This window comes from Felis catus, chromosome A2, assembly GCF_018350175.1.
Source record: "Felis catus isolate Fca126 chromosome A2, F.catus_Fca126_mat1.0, whole genome shotgun sequence".
In the NCBI taxonomy this organism is placed as follows: domain Eukaryota; kingdom Metazoa; phylum Chordata; class Mammalia; order Carnivora; family Felidae; genus Felis; species Felis catus.
Genome location: NC_058369.1, coordinates 15,561,531 through 15,579,117, shown reverse-complemented (window position 1 = coordinate 15,579,117; position 17,587 = coordinate 15,561,531). Strand labels below are relative to the sequence as shown.

The 17,587-nt window shown below is 45.3% G+C and overlaps 1 protein-coding gene across 2 annotated transcripts in view; it reads right to left on the bottom strand.

Moving 5' to 3' along the window:
• The window catches only part of SACM1L (SAC1 like phosphatidylinositide phosphatase), a 58,115-nt gene that overhangs the window by 15,846 nt on the left and 24,682 nt on the right, over positions 1-17,587 (bottom strand). For both annotated transcript variants that reach the window (XM_003982140.5, XM_045049191.1), the window contains 7 exons: positions 15,930-15,989; positions 14,995-15,028; positions 9,476-9,577; positions 7,340-7,425; positions 6,439-6,525; positions 5,875-5,943; positions 368-447 (listed from right to left, as the gene is read on the bottom strand). In XM_003982140.5, coding sequence (XP_003982189.1) covers positions 368-447; positions 5,875-5,943; positions 6,439-6,525; positions 7,340-7,425; positions 9,476-9,577; positions 14,995-15,028; positions 15,930-15,989 — 518 coding nt within the window. The remainder of the gene's footprint in view (positions 1-367; positions 448-5,874; positions 5,944-6,438; positions 6,526-7,339; positions 7,426-9,475; positions 9,578-14,994; positions 15,029-15,929; positions 15,990-17,587) is intronic.

Here is a 17,587-nt window from a genome sequence, read left to right as displayed (position 1 = left end):
CACTTGGTCAGGTCGGCACAACCTTCAGCGCCCTTCATCACGTGGGCACCTGGCATCTCACGGCGTCACAAGGAGCACGACCACAGCACAGCCAGATGTTCTGAGAGAGGCCACGTTCACGCAGCTTTTATGACAGCATATTGTTTTAACGATCTATTACTAGTTACTGGCATCTTCTGCTCTTAGTTAATCTCCTACCGTGCTATGTTACGTATCCAACTTTATCACAGGTATGCATATGAAAGTACCCACGGGCTTCGGTGCCGTGTGCGGGTTCAGGCATCCACTGGGGGGGGGGGGGGGCGCTGCAGGCCATGTACGTGCACATCTGATCTGAAAAGACCTGCACAGATTTCTAGGGAGGTACCTGATCATTCCGCTCGCCAAGGAAGACACCATTGTTGCAAATGCCTGTTCCAGCGGTTTCTCTGAGCCCTTCTGGTTAACCTGTAAAAAAACAAAAACACCACAGCGTTCTTTTAAGTTCCTTTAAAAGGGGAGAGTGAGATCGGCAAAATGGAGGACCGGGAAGCTCCAAGCTTCCGTACTCTCACAGAAACGCTGACACAACAGAAGCCGTCTGAGCCAACTTTGTAGGAGCTCTGGAAAACCAAACGTTTAGGAGGCAACTGAGCAAATGCCCAATCAGAAAGAAGCTCTCTTCAAAACTGTGGGACGGTTTTGTGCCATTTCTCCTTGCCCTCACCCCACCCCATCCCTGGGGCAGTGAGGGTCTCGGTCTTAAGTGTTAAGAAATAGCAACCAGGGGACACCTCGGCAGCTCAGTCAGCTAAGCGTCCAGCTCTTGGTTTCCACTCTGCTCATGATCTCGCAGTTCATGAGTTCGAGTCCTGCGTCGGGCTCTGCACTGACGGTGTGAAGCCTGCTTGGGATTCTCTCTCTCCCTGTCTCTGCCCCTCCCCTGCTGCACTGTCTCTGCCTCTTTCAAGATAAATAAAAATAAATAAACTTCAAAAAAACGGCAACCAGGTTCTCAGCTCCCCTCCTCCAACTGGAGAGAGGACCAGCCTTTGTTTGCAAATCGCCCTGTGCGTTTTGTTCTCACCTGAAGGACTGGCCTGTTTGTCTCTGTCTCACGTAACCAGGAACACAAGCAGGAGGGAGGCGGAGGCTACAAGAGCGCCACGGGCCATCAGATGCCTCGAGCAGGGAGTTTTGGGAAACATAAGAGACCGTCTACAGCCTGAGAAAGAAGCTGGGGTGACGCTTTTTGAGAAATTAGGACCTTCCAAAGCAGCCAGGTAGGGGGAGGATTTTAGAGAGCCACGTGTACACCCAGGTGAGATGCACACTCACAAAGGCCCGAGAAGACCTAGGGACGGCCCTCCCCTCAGACCGACCCCCCTGCGCTCGAGCAAGCCTGGGCAGCCAGCGGAAAACTGTTCCAGCACAGAACCAGTCTGCACAGTCCGGGAGACGGGCTGTTCTCTCTTTTTTGTTTTATTCTTTGTTTCAGTTCCCGGCATTCAAAGCAATCTCTGTCAAAACACTAGCTGAACACGAGCTAAAAGAACAGAGGCTTCAGTGAGCGCACACAACAAGGGGATAGTCTTTTCAAAAATGGTTTGGACAGGTCTCAAAACAAATGGATTGCTACAGCCTTCAACAACTGAAAGGAAAACGAAAACAAAAACACCGTAAAACCCTGGGAGAGGAGAACCTGACTTCCAGAGTTACCACATGACAACCCACCCGGGGCCCAACTTCCAACAACAAAAATATCCAGGCACACACAAAAAAAGAAAAACAAGGCTTAGTCAGTGGAAAAGGGTAAAATGACAGAAATCACGCCTGCAGAAGACTTATCAGAAAAAAGGTTAAAACAAGTGTCTTAAATATGCTCAGAATTCAAGGAAAACAGGGAATGAAAGGAAACCAGGAAAACAGTGTATGAATAAAATAAGATAACCAGTGAAGTACAAAAATTTTGAAGGAGCTAAACAGTAAGTCTAGAGGCTGAAAAGTACAAAACGGAGACCAAACATTCACGAGAGGAGTTCAAGAGCACATTTGCACGGGAGGAAAATCAAATCGCACAGTGGAAGACGAGACGTGGCTGGAATAACCGAGTCTGAGCTGCAGACAGAGAAATGAATGGGGAAAAGTGAACAGTGCCCAGGAGATGTCTGGGGACCGCCAGGGATAACACACCCATTATGGGGGTCCCAGAAGGAAAAGACAGAGAGAAAGGAGTAAAGATCTTTTTTAAAGAGAAAAAATGGCCCCACATCTCCCAAATTTGATGAAAGACATAAATCTTCAAATCCAAGAAGATCACCCAATTCCAAGTATGCTAAGCCCAAAGAAACCCACGCTAAGCACGTTATAATCAAACTACTGAAACACAGAGCGAGACCTGGAAAGCAACAAGAGGGAAGAGACGCATCCCAGACATGGGATTCTCAATACGATTACAGGTCAGTCTCTCTTCAGAAACCCTGGGGACCACAAGGCAGGGGGATTGATATGTTTAATGTACTGAAAGACGGGCTCCCAGTGGCTCAGTTGGTTAAGTGTCCGACTCTTGATCTCCGCTCAGGTCTCGAGCTCATGGTCCGGGAGTCTGAGCTCCTCCTAGGACTCCACACTGACAGCACGCTGACAGAGTGGAGCCTGCTTGGGATTCTCTCTCTCCCTTTCTCTCTGCCCCTCCCCCACCACTTGTGCTCACGTACTCGCTCTCAAAATAGATAAATAAACTTTTATAAAGTACTGGAAGAAGAGACCCGGAGACCAAAAATTCTCTATGTGGCAAAACGTCTTTCAAGAAATGCTAAAGGCGTCCCCTACAGGTTGAAATGAAAAAAAAAAACGTACAGAGCGGCCGGAAGCCACGGGAAGGTATTTAGATTTCCCACAAAGGTAAAGACAAAGACAAATATAAAAGGCAGCCTTAATGGTCTGTATGTCTGGTTTTGTTTTGTTTTTTATATTCTACAGAACTCAGAAGTCAAATGCGTTAAAAGAAATTTATAAATCTATGTTACTGGGAACAAAAAGGAAACAGATGTAATGTGAGACATTAATAACATAAAGCGGAGGGACAAAGCTTTACAGGAGTAGAGTTTTGTAAGCAAACTGAAGTCAGGTTGGTATCAACCTGAACCTTTAATTCAAATTAAATATTATAACTTCATGACATTATATGTAATCCTCACGGTAACCAAAGAGGAAGTATCTGTAGAATATACACAAAAGAAAACGAGAAGGTAATCAAAATACAGAAGTACAAAACATTTCAACACAAAAGAAGACAGTAATGGAGGGAGACAAGGGATAAAAAAAGACATACAGAAAACAGAGCAAAATGGCAGAAATAAGTCTTTACAAATAAGTAATTACTTTAAATATAAATGGGTTAACTCTCTAATCAAAAGGCACAGACAGAATGAATTAAAAAATCTGATCCAACCATATGCTGTACAAGACACTCACTTTAGATCAAAAGACACAAATTAGTTGAAAAGGAGAGGATGGAAAGATAGTCCGTGCAAATAGTAATCAAAACAGGGCAGGGGTGGCTCTATCAACATCAGATTAAATAGACTTTAAGTCAAAACCTGTTATGAGGACAAAGAAGAACACTATATAGTGATAAAAGAGTCAATTCACCAAAAAGCTCAAACACGCGAGATATATATGCACCAAACATCAGAGCCCAAAAACATGAAGGAACACTGAAAGAACTGAAGAGAGAAATAAACATGTCTACAATAACACTTAGAGATTTCAACAGCTCCCTTTCAACAATGGAGAGCACAACCAGACGGAAGATTGACAAGAAAACAGAGAAGCTAAACACCACAGACGAATCAGACCCAGCAAACACACACTCCACCCAAAACACCACCGAAGATACATTTTTCTCAAGTGTGCATGCATGAACAGTTTCCAAGATAGATTATGTTTAGGCCACAAAACAAGTCTTAACTATGTTTAAAATAACTGTCACACAAAGTATGTTTTCTGATCACGGTGGAATGAAGCTAACCCTCATAACAAGGAAAACCAGAAATTTCATAAATACGTGGAAATTAAACAGCACACTCTTAAACACTACGTTAAGGAAGAAATCACAAGAGAAACTAAAAAATAACTGGAGACAACTAAAAATATACCAAAACTTATGAAATACAGCAAAAGCAGTACACCAAAGGAAATTTACAACTATAAACATACACATTAAAAAAATAAGACCTTAAATCAAGGACTTCACCTTACACTTTAAAGAACCAGAAAGAGATGAGCAAATGAAACTCAAAGCTAGCAAAGGGAAGCAAATAAAGATTAGAGCAGAGATAAATACAATAAAGTACAGAAAACCAGAGAGACACCATTGAAACCAAAATTTGGTTCTTTGAAAAGATCAACAACATTGACAAACTTTTAGCTATAATGACCAAGACAAAAAAGAGAGACTCAACTTACTAAAATCAGGAATGATTCTAGTACATTACTACCAATTCTGAAGAAATAAAAAAGGTTCATAAGAGAATTCTATGAGCATTTGTATGTCAATGAACTGGACAACTACATGAAATGGACACATTTCTAGAAACAATCTACCAAAACATTAATCTTGAAAAAACAAAATCTGAATAGACCTACAACTAGCAGTTCTCAAAAACAACCCAAAGAATGGGAGAAAATATCTGCAAAGCATCTCTACGAAGGGATTCGTTCCAGAATATATAAAGAACTACCGTAACTCAACAAAACAACAAAAACAACAACCTGATTAAAAGTGAGCAGGGGCGCCTGGGTGGCGCAGTCGGTTAAGCGTCCGACTTCAGCCAAGTCACGATCTCGCGGTCCGTGAGTTCGAGCCCCGCGTCGGGCTCTGGGCTGATGGCTCAGAGCCTGGAGCCTGTTTCCGATTCTGTGTCTCCCTCTCTCTCTGCCCCTCCCCCGTTCATGCTCTGTCTCTCTCTGTCCCAAAAATAAATAAACGTTGAAAAAAAAAAATTAAAAAAAAAAAAAGTGAGCAAAGTACTCGAGAAGATGCTTCTCCTAAGACCTACAAATGTCCAAAATGCACATGAAAAGGTGCTCAATGTCATTAGTCACCAGAGAAATGCCAATCAAAACCACTATGACATAGCATTCCACCCCCATAAAGATGGTTATAATCAAAAAACAAAACAAATCCTGAAAAATCCAACTGTTGGCAAGGATGTGGAGAAGCTGGAATGCGGGTGCACTGCCGTTGGGAATGTAAAACGTGCAGCCACGGTCAAGAACAGGACGGCGGTTCCTTAAAACGTTAAACCTAGAACTATCATACAATCCGGCAATTCCACTTCTAGGTGTAGCCCTAAAAGGACTGAAAGCAGGAACTCAACTACATACTTGCACGTCAGGGTTCAGAGCAGCATTATTCACAACAGCTAAAATGCAGAAACAACCCCATGTCCATCCACAGACAAATGGGTAAACGAAATATGGTACATACAATGGAGTGTCACTCAGTCTTGAAAAGGAATGAAATTTTGATACGTGCTGTAACATGGACAGACAGACCTTAAAAACATTAAGTCGGTAAAAGAAACAAGAGCCAAAGGAATAAATATTCTATGATCCACCTACGTGGGGTACCTAGAATAGGAAAATATAGAGAGAGCTAGTAGAACAGTTACCAGGGGCTGACGGGAGAGGAGTTACTGTTTAATGGATACTGAGTTTCTGCTTGGTATGATGAAAACTTCTGGCAACGGTCAATTGTGATGGTTGCACAACACTGTAAAACACATTATACCACTGAACTGCACACTTAAAAACAGTTATAATGAAAGATGTTACATATTTTAAGACTTTTTTGTTTTGTTCCCCCCAAGAAACATGTAAGACACATACCAGATTGATTATTACTTGTTTTCCATAAATAATGACTTGTGAATCAAAATGCCTTTGGAAACCATCCATCTAGAAAGAAAAAAGGGTTACACACTTTACCAGATTATACTATAAGAACATTTATACAATTTTTCAAGGATCTCTTTAAACGTCCTATTTGTATATTCAAGAGACTGGCACTAAGATTGAGACCAGGTCCTCTAAATACCGTGTGATAAACTAACTCCAAGCCATTCAATTTTGAGCTGCAATACTATACTTTCGTTCTGCGCACAACGTCGAACAGAATACACTAGGTACTCGGAACGGCACGAAGCGGCAAATGTTACGAGAGCTCAAAAACCCAAATTTGCCATCCCGTTCGATCAGCTTGTTCTCTGCATTTCCAACAGGCCGTCCCTACAGCCCGTGGGTCAGAGGTTCACTGGGCGCCAGAACCCAGGAAAGAGGCGGCAGAGATGCTGGATTCTGACGTGCAAGAAATAAGTATGTGCTCCACATGCAAACTATGATGCCACTCAGCTCCTATTTTTAGCCAATGAAAAAAGCACAGAAGATACTCACATGATTTGCTACTTTGTTGATCAGCGGCAGCGGTTTGTACTTGAGATTTGGTCTTTGAGACCAGAAAAGTGGTATTGACCCTCGAGTCTAAAAGAAAAGAGAGAGAAATGTGAAAATATGAAAATACACACACACACCTGTCTCAGCTAACTTACTGTCTCAGCTAACTTACTGTCAGGGGCGCGTGTGTGTCACTGACTACAAAGGAAAAAAAATTAAATACAACCTACAACCATGAAAGAGTCCGTGAACTTGCCTACTCCCCAAGTTCCTATTTTGTAGGAATGTATTCGGAAAGGACTTTTTCTCCTTGGTCTTATGTACCTGGTCCCTGGGCAACAAACAGTTCTGTTTCCCCTAAACTCTAAAATAAGTCAATTTATCTACAAGTAAAACTTAGTAAGTTATGTCTTACAGAATATGGTATTATGATAAAACCAGAAAACTGCTTTATTCATTCCCGAATGAGTAGTTCATGAACCTGTGAATAGCCTGAGCCACTGCTGTTCCTCTGGAGCAGCAAATGACCCATGACCCCACAAGGAGACAGCAAGAGACAGGCTGTCCCACGAAGAAGTGCAGGGTGGGAAAAGCCATCACACGGGCAGGGGCCCCATCACCAGCGCCTTGAAGTCTGGAGGGTGGGGCAGACAGGCGGCTCCCCTTCCGTAACCTTTGAATCTCCTCCCCTCCCCTCTCCTTCGGGATTCAATTCACGGGCAGGTGAGTGCCAGGTTAACGGAGTAGCTTGCACTGAGTGAACTTTTTCCACATTGTAGACGGTGCCGCTTTAAAAAGCAGCAAGGAGGAGGGCAACTTCAACAACAGCGCAGAAGGTTACGATCCAAGCAAAAGCAGCAGCTGGCGGGCTGCCTCACAGACACATCCACTTGCCACTTGCCTGCACAAAAGAAGCCCTGCTCCCATTGTAGTGCACAATTTGCTCTGTTTCTACAAAGTTGGCTGCATGGCCTTCAGAATCAATTCCTGAATTGGAAAAAAGTTAAAGTTAACGGTATTTATGACGTAAGAAACACATCCAGTTTAACTAAGAAGGAATTAAGTCGACTGTAGTTAGTGAGAAAGTACTTGTAAAAATAAATTTCAGACATACACGTGGTCCATGATCAGAAAGCTACCAGCGGCTCACTCCTCTGAACAGGCTTAAGGGGGGTATTAACGACCGATCGATAAACAGGTGAAGTGGGTCACTAATGTGTCAGTTGTTTGTACACGCACAATTCCTCTAAAACAGCGTCCTTCAAACTTGAGAAATATTTTCAAGAAAAAACAAATTCTCTGGGGCCCCTGGGTGGCTCAGTCAGTTGAGCGTCCGACGTCGGCTCAGGTCATGATCTCACGGTTGGTGAGTTCGAGCCCCGCGTTGGGCTCTGTGCTGACAGCTCAGAGCCTGGAGCCTGCTTCAGATTCTGTGTCTCCCCCTCTCTCTGCCCCTCCCCTGCTCATGCTCAGTTTCTATCTCTCAATAATGAATAAACATTAAAAAAAATTTTTTTTAAATCAATAGATTTTTAACCACCTCATATTTCTTAATGTCCTTTCTATTTGATCTATTTATCAAACAACATTTTGAGGGTTGGTAGCTGTTTTTGTTAATATTGATGGGGACAAAATTACTGAATCAAATTAGCAGTGAAATGCTTTCTCAACACTTTTTCTTTTTCTTAAGATTTTATTTTTCAGTAATCTCTACACCCAACACAGGGCTCGAACTCATGACCCCAAGATTAAGAGTCGCTTGCTCCACCGATGAGCCAGCCAGGCGTGCCTCCCGGCTTTTTAATTTTTTTTTTTTTTTTTTAAGAACTCAATACCTGCTAAAATTACTTGTCAGAAGCATCGTATACTTGGTTCTTTCCGTAATTCCCATTAAGGAATACTTTTAGAAATGAGAGTGAGGTCGGTGTGCATGGAGGGGGTAGGGTGCAGGGAGGGAGGGAGAGAGGAAGGGAGGCAGACCTTTATGAAAAGATTTCCAAGATATATGGATTTAAAAAACAGAAAAAAACAAGGTGCAAGAAAATGGGCAGAGCATACAAATCAATGTCTATAAGAGGAGAAGGAGAACATACAACCGAAACAGCGTAAAAATGATCTGGAAGGATAAACAGGAACTAACAACTGATTGGCTGGTAGTGGAGGAATATCGAGTGGATGGGCTCAAAAAACGAGAAATGTTTTTTGCTGCACATATGCGTATACTTTTTGATACCTGAACTATGTGAATACATTACTTACTCAAAATTTTTAATTCAACATATGTCTCCATCCAAAACAATCTACTCAGGAAGGAGTCGCTAACTCCAATTCTGGTTCTGCGATCTTGGCCAGGTCACTTACTAAGTGCCTTTCTTCTGCTATTTCACCCGTAATAAGGGAATAACCTTGACAACTTCCTGGCCTAAAACTTCTACAATTTATCTAACGGTCCATAGGATTTCATTCCGATATAGCCTGGCCTATAAAAAAAAAATAAATAAATAAGACGAGTCAGAGAAACTCCTTTTCATAATGTCCCTAATTTTCAAGGCAGCTTTTAAAAGCTGGGTTTAAGCAAATTAGCATGTTGCTAGTACAAACCCTAGGGGCTAAATGCTCAAAACGTAAATCTTTAAAGTTGCAGGCATACGGTCAAAGGTCTAGCTTTATGCATGCAAAGGAGCCAAAAGCAATTAAGAGAAAATACTTTCTGACAGGAGTTTAGGTTACTGAGAACTACTCAGAGTCCAGCTGGCTTTCAGACATCCGGCAAATAACACGAACAATTCCTCTCAAAGCGGTAAGCAGCAGCCTACAGGGTCTCATTAACACCTCCGCTGTAACTGCAGTAGCTGGGTTAAAGCACAGAAGACCTACCTAATTATTATAATGAAGCAGGAGATAAGTATTTAGTGAGGCTATCAAATGATAATGGAAACAGAATACGAAAGGTTACATTCGAGTCACCGTAGGACAAAACATGGATGAGGGATAGAGACCACCCGGTACTGAATCACGCTGACAAAGTTAACCTCACCTCTTACATAATAGCGCACACCAGCTCTGAAACAACTCCTCCTCGAGATGAGAATCCAATCAAAGTATTTTCCGTTAATAGAACACGAGTGCATAGTAATAACTTAGCTCCATTAAGAAAAATATAACATTCATAGAAATCGTATGCATTATTTCCAGGTGACATTTGAGTCCATTTACCCCAGCCAGAACGACTCCATCTTTAGGAAGAAAAAAGGGTGAAAAATATGCATTCTTTTGGCGTTCTTCGTGAATATTCACGAGCCTTTAGCACTGTGCTATTCAATTGTGAAGTTTGGTCAAGTCAGCAAGCCTGTATACAAGGACATACAGACAGTATGTTTAAGTGGTTCATTACACTGTTTCTATTTAAATAATATGATTTCCTTTCCCTGCTAGCCTCAGCCGCTTTCTAAAAGTAAAGTATTACCCACATCACCAAAAAACCTACCCTGAATGAAAAACGTAACTTTAAAATAGTTTTGCCTTCAAGTAAGAAATGGGGAAAAAAAAGGGGGGGGGGAGGGGGGACCTGGCTACTGCAATTTGAAAGAAAAACAAAAATACGTCATATTCGTTAATTACGAATATAAAGTACCCACAACGGTAAGCCTGTGAAGATTTACAGATCAAACTGTGAATTAAGGATTATCCACCAACACACTTTGACTCTACTTTTTCCTTGAAACAGGAAAAGTGAAACTGAAGATGGAAAAAGAGCAGCTCCCTCAAAAGCTTTTCCTAACATAAAAACTGTGTCCCCAACAGACCCGGCAATGGCACGTGCTGGACACTTGCCCGCTCCCGCTCGGCCGTGCAGAGGCCTCCACCCCTGCAAACTCCCAGGGCACGGGCCTCTCCACCTCCTGGCCAGGGTGAAGGAGCTTCTGGAGAGGGCGGACCTCTTCCGTTAAAACGGTGTTATTAGGAGATACAATAAAGAGAAAAAAACTACACAGTGTATCGAAGTATTTACAAAAACAGCCACGTCTGGGGAGCTACTGCTTCAGGGACAGAGGACTTGCGGTTGGGCTGAAGGAGACGGTCTGATGCTCTTCGTGCCTCATTATGAATGAAATGCCACTTACTGAACTGTACGCTTAGAATTGGCCAACACGGCCGATCGCGGTGAAGGATGTCTGAGCGTCACAAAAACCATCACATACACGCACACGCCCACCCACGCGTGTGCCCCCAGCACCCCCACGCACCCAGAGTGGTCAGTCACCCCCCTGCATCTAGCTCCCCTGCGTCCCGCCCTCCAAGTGAGGGCCACCACCCACTCAGCCCCATCACTCCCTCGCTGGTCTTTCTAGCTCTGCACCGAGCAATCTGTGGTTGAGGCGGATCGTTTTTAACCCTTCTCACATAAAAGGAACTCTCCTGCGTATGCTCTCCGGGCTCGCCGTATCTGTTCCACGACACGCGTGCGGCTCGCTTGCTGCTACGGCCGTGTTCTATCCACCGCGTGCCTACTGGCCGCACTGGCTTGTCCGTCCTACTGTCCAGGCTGCTTCCGGTTCTAGCTGGCATCGGTGGGGCGGCAAACGTCCCTGCACCCGGACATGGGGACGGCACTGCCAGGCCACGGGCTATACTTGTCATCTGATTGTATCAGGAAGTGCCAAGTTCTCTAAAGGACGACTCTGACTCTTGGTCTCTACCACTGCTTCATCTGTCTGTACGTGTAACAGAAAGGCTTCTTTCATCGTCTCAACGGCCTTATCTTCCTTCCTTCCTCATTTATTTGGGTTTGCCCCATGCTTCTTTTTTATAGGTAACACTTTCTTAACATGTAACTTGACTCAAATTATCTACGAACTTACTGTCCAACTTCAGAACAGTACCGAAACCCTGAGTCTAATTATCTGTTCCTTCTCCAACGCATCCAAGTATTTTCTTGCCCAGAAGTAAGCAGGCTCCGCGCTGTCAGCACAGACATGAGACATGTCGAGCCTGACGTGGGGCTCGATCTCACGAACCACGAGCTCACGACCTGAGCCGAAATCAAGAGTTGGACACTTAACCTGAGACACCCAGGCACCCCTTCATCCTGCCTTTTTAATTTCACCACCCGCGACTGTGACTTAAGAACACGTGGCCTGCTTATATTTGAGTTTTATAAAAAAGCACCACATTCTTGATAAACTTCAGCCCTTATTTCCACCAGTAGGTTCCCGAGATTCATGCTGGGACAGCGTGAGCCAGTAGTCCCCTCCTCCTCAGTGCCCTGCGCCATCTGTAAGGACCACACTGCGAAAGCCCTAACTCTTCTTTGACGGAACTCACGTTAGGTTAGTAAGTGGTGCTGTGAACACTCCCGTAAACACCTCCTGGTATAAACCTACTGGGTAGGCACAGGGGAAGTTCTGGTAAGTTCACAAGAGAATGCCAAGTCACTTTCAAAATGATGGTACTGAGGGACACGAGCGGTATGAATTCCTAATGATTCATCCCTCTCTTTGACCTGACACCATCAGACGTAACATTGACTCATCCTGAGCTCCCAATTCACTTTTCCTTAGAACCCACAGCACCGAAGAAGAATCCGAGGCAGTATTTATTCTTTCCCTCATTCACCCATTCCCTATTTCGGGCCAGGGCACAAAGATGAGTCAGACAGGAGCCTGCCCTTAGAGAACTAAGCGTAGCATAGAATATGACTGACTGCTTTACGAATCATTTCCTCTGATTACAAGACAAATCTACATACACTTTAGAAAATCCAGAGAGCACGGAAGAAACGAGAAAGTAAAAATCATACAGCATCTCATCCCCATGATGTAACTTCTACCACGTGAGTACATTTACTTCCTTCCGGTCTTTACCAGTGAGTTCCGCCCAGGGCCATCCACTGCCACTTGGGTGCCCATGCCACACGTTCTCAGCCTGCAACAATCCTCTCTCGTTCCGCTCACACCACTGTTTCCTGTTCCTCTGGGGGAATGAGAGCCAGGCCCGCGTGCTCCCACCACACCTGTCTGCCAACTAGCATCCGCGTACACACGTCTGCTTCCCATCCACAATGGCAGAGGGCCCGGGCACTAGCCTCCACCTGTCACACGCTCACAGACATCACTGCAGCGTGTGACTGTGCTCTCACCTTCCGTTTTCCCCTTCTCCAAATCCTTCTCGTCGGCATCTGGTAACATCTCCCATCTGGGGAGGAGGGTGGGGGAAGCAGGTACGTAAGGTCCCTCTCGAATGCCCGTATTTGACCAACCAGCACCCGACGACCCCCGCGCCTGCAGACGGTCTTCTCACTTGCTTCGGGGACCTCGCGCTCACTTGCGTGGTCCCCTCTTCCTCACTGGCCTTGGCTGCTTCATTTTCATTTCTCCCACCCTTCACGCTCCCTCACACCGACGCCCCCACTCCACAGGCCCTTTGTCCTCACTGAGGCCTACAGTCCGTGGCTCTAGCATTTCCTCGCTCTCTAGAACTCCTTCCAGGCCACCTTCTCTGTTTCTCCAAGACCTTTTCTCTTCTCTACGCGTATTCCTTCGATGAGCTCATCAGCTTTGCGGCTTTTTAAATGCCGTCTGTGCCCAGAGGACTGTCAAATTTACATCTCCAACGTGAACTTCCCTCGCAGAGGCCAGTCCCTGAATCCATCCGCTTCCATGACACCCCTACTTAGAAGCCACACAGACCTCAAGCTCAGCGCGTCCCAATGGGACTCCGGACCCTCTGGCCTCCGTCCCGCCTCCAGGCTCTTCCACCCTCCAGAGGAGGGCTCCCTTCCACTTACTCTGGCCATGGACCTCGGATTCATGCTAAACCCCCTTCTTGCATTCCCCACGTACAATCTGTCAGAAGCTTCTAGAACCTGGCCACCTCCACCAGTGTCACTGCTACCGTCCTGGTCCCGGGTACCACGACCTCTCACACCTGGATTACTGCAACTGTCTCCCAATTATCCCCTGTATCCTCCCATGGCCGCCTTTGGCCTGTTCTCTGTCTCCGTCACAGTGACCGTCTCACCATGCCAGTCCTCTCGGCGAATCCCAAGTTTCTTGTCACGGTTACAGTGCAGACAAAGCCCACAAGGCCGGGCATAACCTGGACTCGGCTCCTCCCACGAGTGGCTCCCACCTCCCCTTTTCCTGCCTCCAGGTCTCTGTTCCCGCCTCTCTCCATGCATGTCAAACACTGAAACTGCGTTAAACAAAGGCGAATTTAAGGCTTTAGATTTAAAGCTAAACAAACGGATAGGCTGTTTCTAAAATCACCCAGAAAAAGTAATCTCATCTGATATTGCTGTCCATCTGTCCATTCACAATGTCATTTTAGAAACACACACACACACACACACAACTGTCCCAAACCCCTAAAAGCACTACCTAGATATGTTGTTTATTTTAGTTTTAGGAGAACTTAGAAATATTCCGGGGAAGGGGAGGGGGCACAGACACCGAGTAAACAAGAGCTTTTATCCCCAGAGTTTCTCATTTTTATTCTCCCACAACTGTGAAAAGTGTTTCCTCCAAACTTTTTCTGCCTTAAGTATAACAAGAATAATTTAAAGACATCATGTTAACGTAATGAGCATATAAATCACAGACTGTTTCCTTAGTAAACTTCTTGGGGGTACCTGATACAAAGATCACCTCCGTTTCTGCAGGGAAATCACAGTGCTGACTATGGGCACTCAGTGGCAGACTTCTCCCTTAACGGCAGCTCACTCTGCTTCCCTATTTTAATCCTGATGTCGCTGGTAAGTTTTTAAAGTGAACCAACAGGGTGTCCGGGTGGCACAGTCAGTTAAGAGTTAAGCCGACTCTTGATCTTGGCTCAGGGCATGATTTTGCTCTTCCTGCTACTGAACCCTACATCGGGCTCTGCGCTGACAGTGCGGGGCCTGCTTGGGCTCCTCTCTCTCTCTCTGCCCTTGCCCCACGAGCACACACTCGCTCTCTCTCAAAATAAGTAAATATTAAAAAAATATAAAATGAACTTACAATTGGATACTCATGATTAATTCTGCATGTGCGCAGACCTTCCCCAGTGAGCATTATTCTTTGTGTAGCATCTACTCTCACAGATTCGTTATTTCGCATAACCAATATAATTTTTCATGTTCGTTCTCCTCTCCACATCGCTTGTCACCCTAGTTCCTCAATCTAACTTTTTTAAGGGGAAGGGAAAGTCTTCCTTTTAATAGCCAGGCTCAAACTACTCTTTGAACTACTTCGTTTATTGGGACAAAATCGAATGAAGACAAAACAAAGTGTGCGTACTCCTTCTTTAAACCGCCAGCCCCAGAATTCTTGAACAGAGAGAATAATTCAGTCTAAAGAGCTCATTAAAAAAAAAAAAAAAAAGGAAAGGGACCCATGTATAACCACTATTCTAAGATTTTTTTATGTTAATGGCGGTTTGATTTTGTTATCAAAAGCAATTTCGATTAATTCTAAAATGCTTTCCTCATACAACTGGGATTGTTCCTAAATCTGCCCCATGAAAAATACCGACATAAAGACTGCCAGATAACCGAGGAGCGACGCTATGTAAGGATACAGCCATGTAACACGGGAAGAGCAAACCGGTGGACCTGAAACGAAGGGACACGTTACATTTGGGAATAAATATGCTTTCAAAATAAACAAAAAGGTGCTACGTAAAATATTTTCATACTATACAAAAATATTTGCACGTCACGGAGGTAACATGCAAATACAACCAGGTATGAAGCTTATGGATAACTTTCTATTTAAAGAAAAAAAAAATGTCTCTGATGTCCCCTTGTCTTTTCAATTAAAAACGTTTAAGAACGTGATACGATCATTTGGGCCTAAGTGTTCAGATTCTGGAACGCTAAAAGCTACGTGAAGCTGCAGGAGGTTTATCCCCCTTCCCGTCCTCTTTGCTGAGGACGACTCGACTGCTCCAGGGAAAAGAGACACCCCTGCTAACTGCTGGAAGCTCATACGCCTCTTCCAAAAAAGCACAGCAAATGCCAAGAAGTAAAGACACTGGGCAAACCCATGTACCCAGATTCAATATGCTACGCTTCCTGGCTGGGCTTCCCTGTTCACGCCGCATGTGCACGAACGAAGGACAGAGGAAGGTGACATCTGTGCGTGTCTCTCCTGGATGACTGAAGGCCAACGCAGAGCTCTCACTTTCCCAGGGACCTCCTGGGGCCCCTCACTTCCCATCACTCACCCACCGAGGCCCATTCTCTCTCTCTCTCTCCTTACTCATAGAAAGCAATGCATTTTTATGCAAGTATTTTTTCTCTTTTAAGGCTTCTGTAGGAGATCAGAGTAAATTAACTGGGCTTCTTCAAACCAGAAAATGGGAGGGGGTAGACCTGTCAAAGGTTGTAAGTTATAAAGTGAGTTCAATGAGAAGTGTTTACCAAAATCCCTGGTGATTAGGCCGCCATTTTGTAATACGTATTCAATTAAAACTTGGACTACGACAAGCAGGTTTTATCTAGCAGACCTCACCTCTGGCTGCGCAGAAAGTTCTCTTAGAAGATGACCATTCCATACAAACCGCTGATCTGCCTGAGAGAGAAGATTTAAAATTAATAAAATGTCTCCTGCCAACCTGAGTTTCTATGGAGAGAAAACTATGAAACGATCTATGTCTCCACCTGGTGGCTACACGCAGGTCTCGTTGACTGGCCAAGCAGAACCTCCCCTCAAATCCGCCCCTCCTCGGGGTATCTCAGGTCTCCCCAGCTCAGGCCAGTGATGCGGGCCCAGAGAAAAACCCACGCGTCCTCTGGAATCTGTCCTTCTCTTACCTGTAGTCAACTGCCAAGTCCTCCTAAATCTTCCAAATCCACCCTATCTCCTGCATCTCTGCTCCCACTGCCCTGGCCAACACTTGACTCCAATCTAACTACCACAACAGCCTCCCCCACCCCACCTCCAGCCTCAGCCTTGCCCTCCCCACCCTTCCCTCCGCATGCTGCCGGGCAGGAGCTCTCCAATGGGACCCGTCTCCTGGCTGCTGGGAATCCTTCAGTGGCTCGCTGTCCCCTGAAGAACAAACCTCCGCCAGCCCCTCCGTCAACTCCCTGAGGGCATCTCTGGCCACTCTTTCAAACGATAAATGCAGAAGAGGTCCCCTCAGCAACACAGTGGATTAACCGATTCTCTCCATTCTCTTTACACAACACAGCACTGGCACTGTCCCTGCCCCTCTACAACCGAGTCCCCGGGAGGTAGGGGGTGGGGGTGGGGGGGGGGGCTCTGGCAGTCAGCCGCCCTCAGCCTCGCTCAGCACACACCTCCCAGGTTCAGGCGTGTGCCCCAATCGCCGTGTGCCCGCTGTACCTGTTATTCATCGTTACAAAATTAACTAAATGTCTTACACATCAAGGAAATAGGGCTTAAGAACAAACTACTTTTTACATATGTACGGCTGAACGATATGGAATTGAAAGTGGTAAAAGGCAAGCTGCTAAAATAATGCTGCTGTTGGATCCAGAGGAGCGGCAGGTAGAGAAACAGAATCTACAGGATTCTGCCAACAGATCACTCTGCGGGTGTCCGAATCTTTACAGACTCAAACTGGAAAGTGTTAAGGATGTACTTTACGCGGGAATCGAGGAAGCCCAAATGAAGAAAAGCTTATAGTCCTATATCAAAAAATCGACCAGGGTAAAATTTTACGTTTTAAGTTAGATACAATGTTTAAGGTCTATATGGCTCATTTGTCACTTTCACGATTTCCTGCGTTGACTTTAACGGAGTCTGAGTAGCTGACAAGTTCACTTCCCAACACGTGAGATGGCTTCCCTCTCAGTTTCGCAACAGTACCGCCACCATCCCCGCCTGGAAGCCTCCCTCTCCCGCTGTCCCCTGACCAACAAGGCCTATTCAGCAATTCAGCATCCGCTCAAGAGTACCTTCCTCTGCAGTCCTCCCCAACTCCCCCAGACCCAGGGAGACCCACGTTTCCCTCGGAAGCCACCCCATTTTGGTACGTGGCTCCATGACAGCTATGGTTCCTTGTTCTGTGACTGCCCGGACTTGTGCTTCCCCAGGAGACTGCAGGCTCCCACGAGGGGCCGTCCCTTTCCCTCTGTGTCCCCACTGGCTGGTACAGTGCCTGGTACACAGCAGGCATCCCAAGACATTTGATAAACAGATGG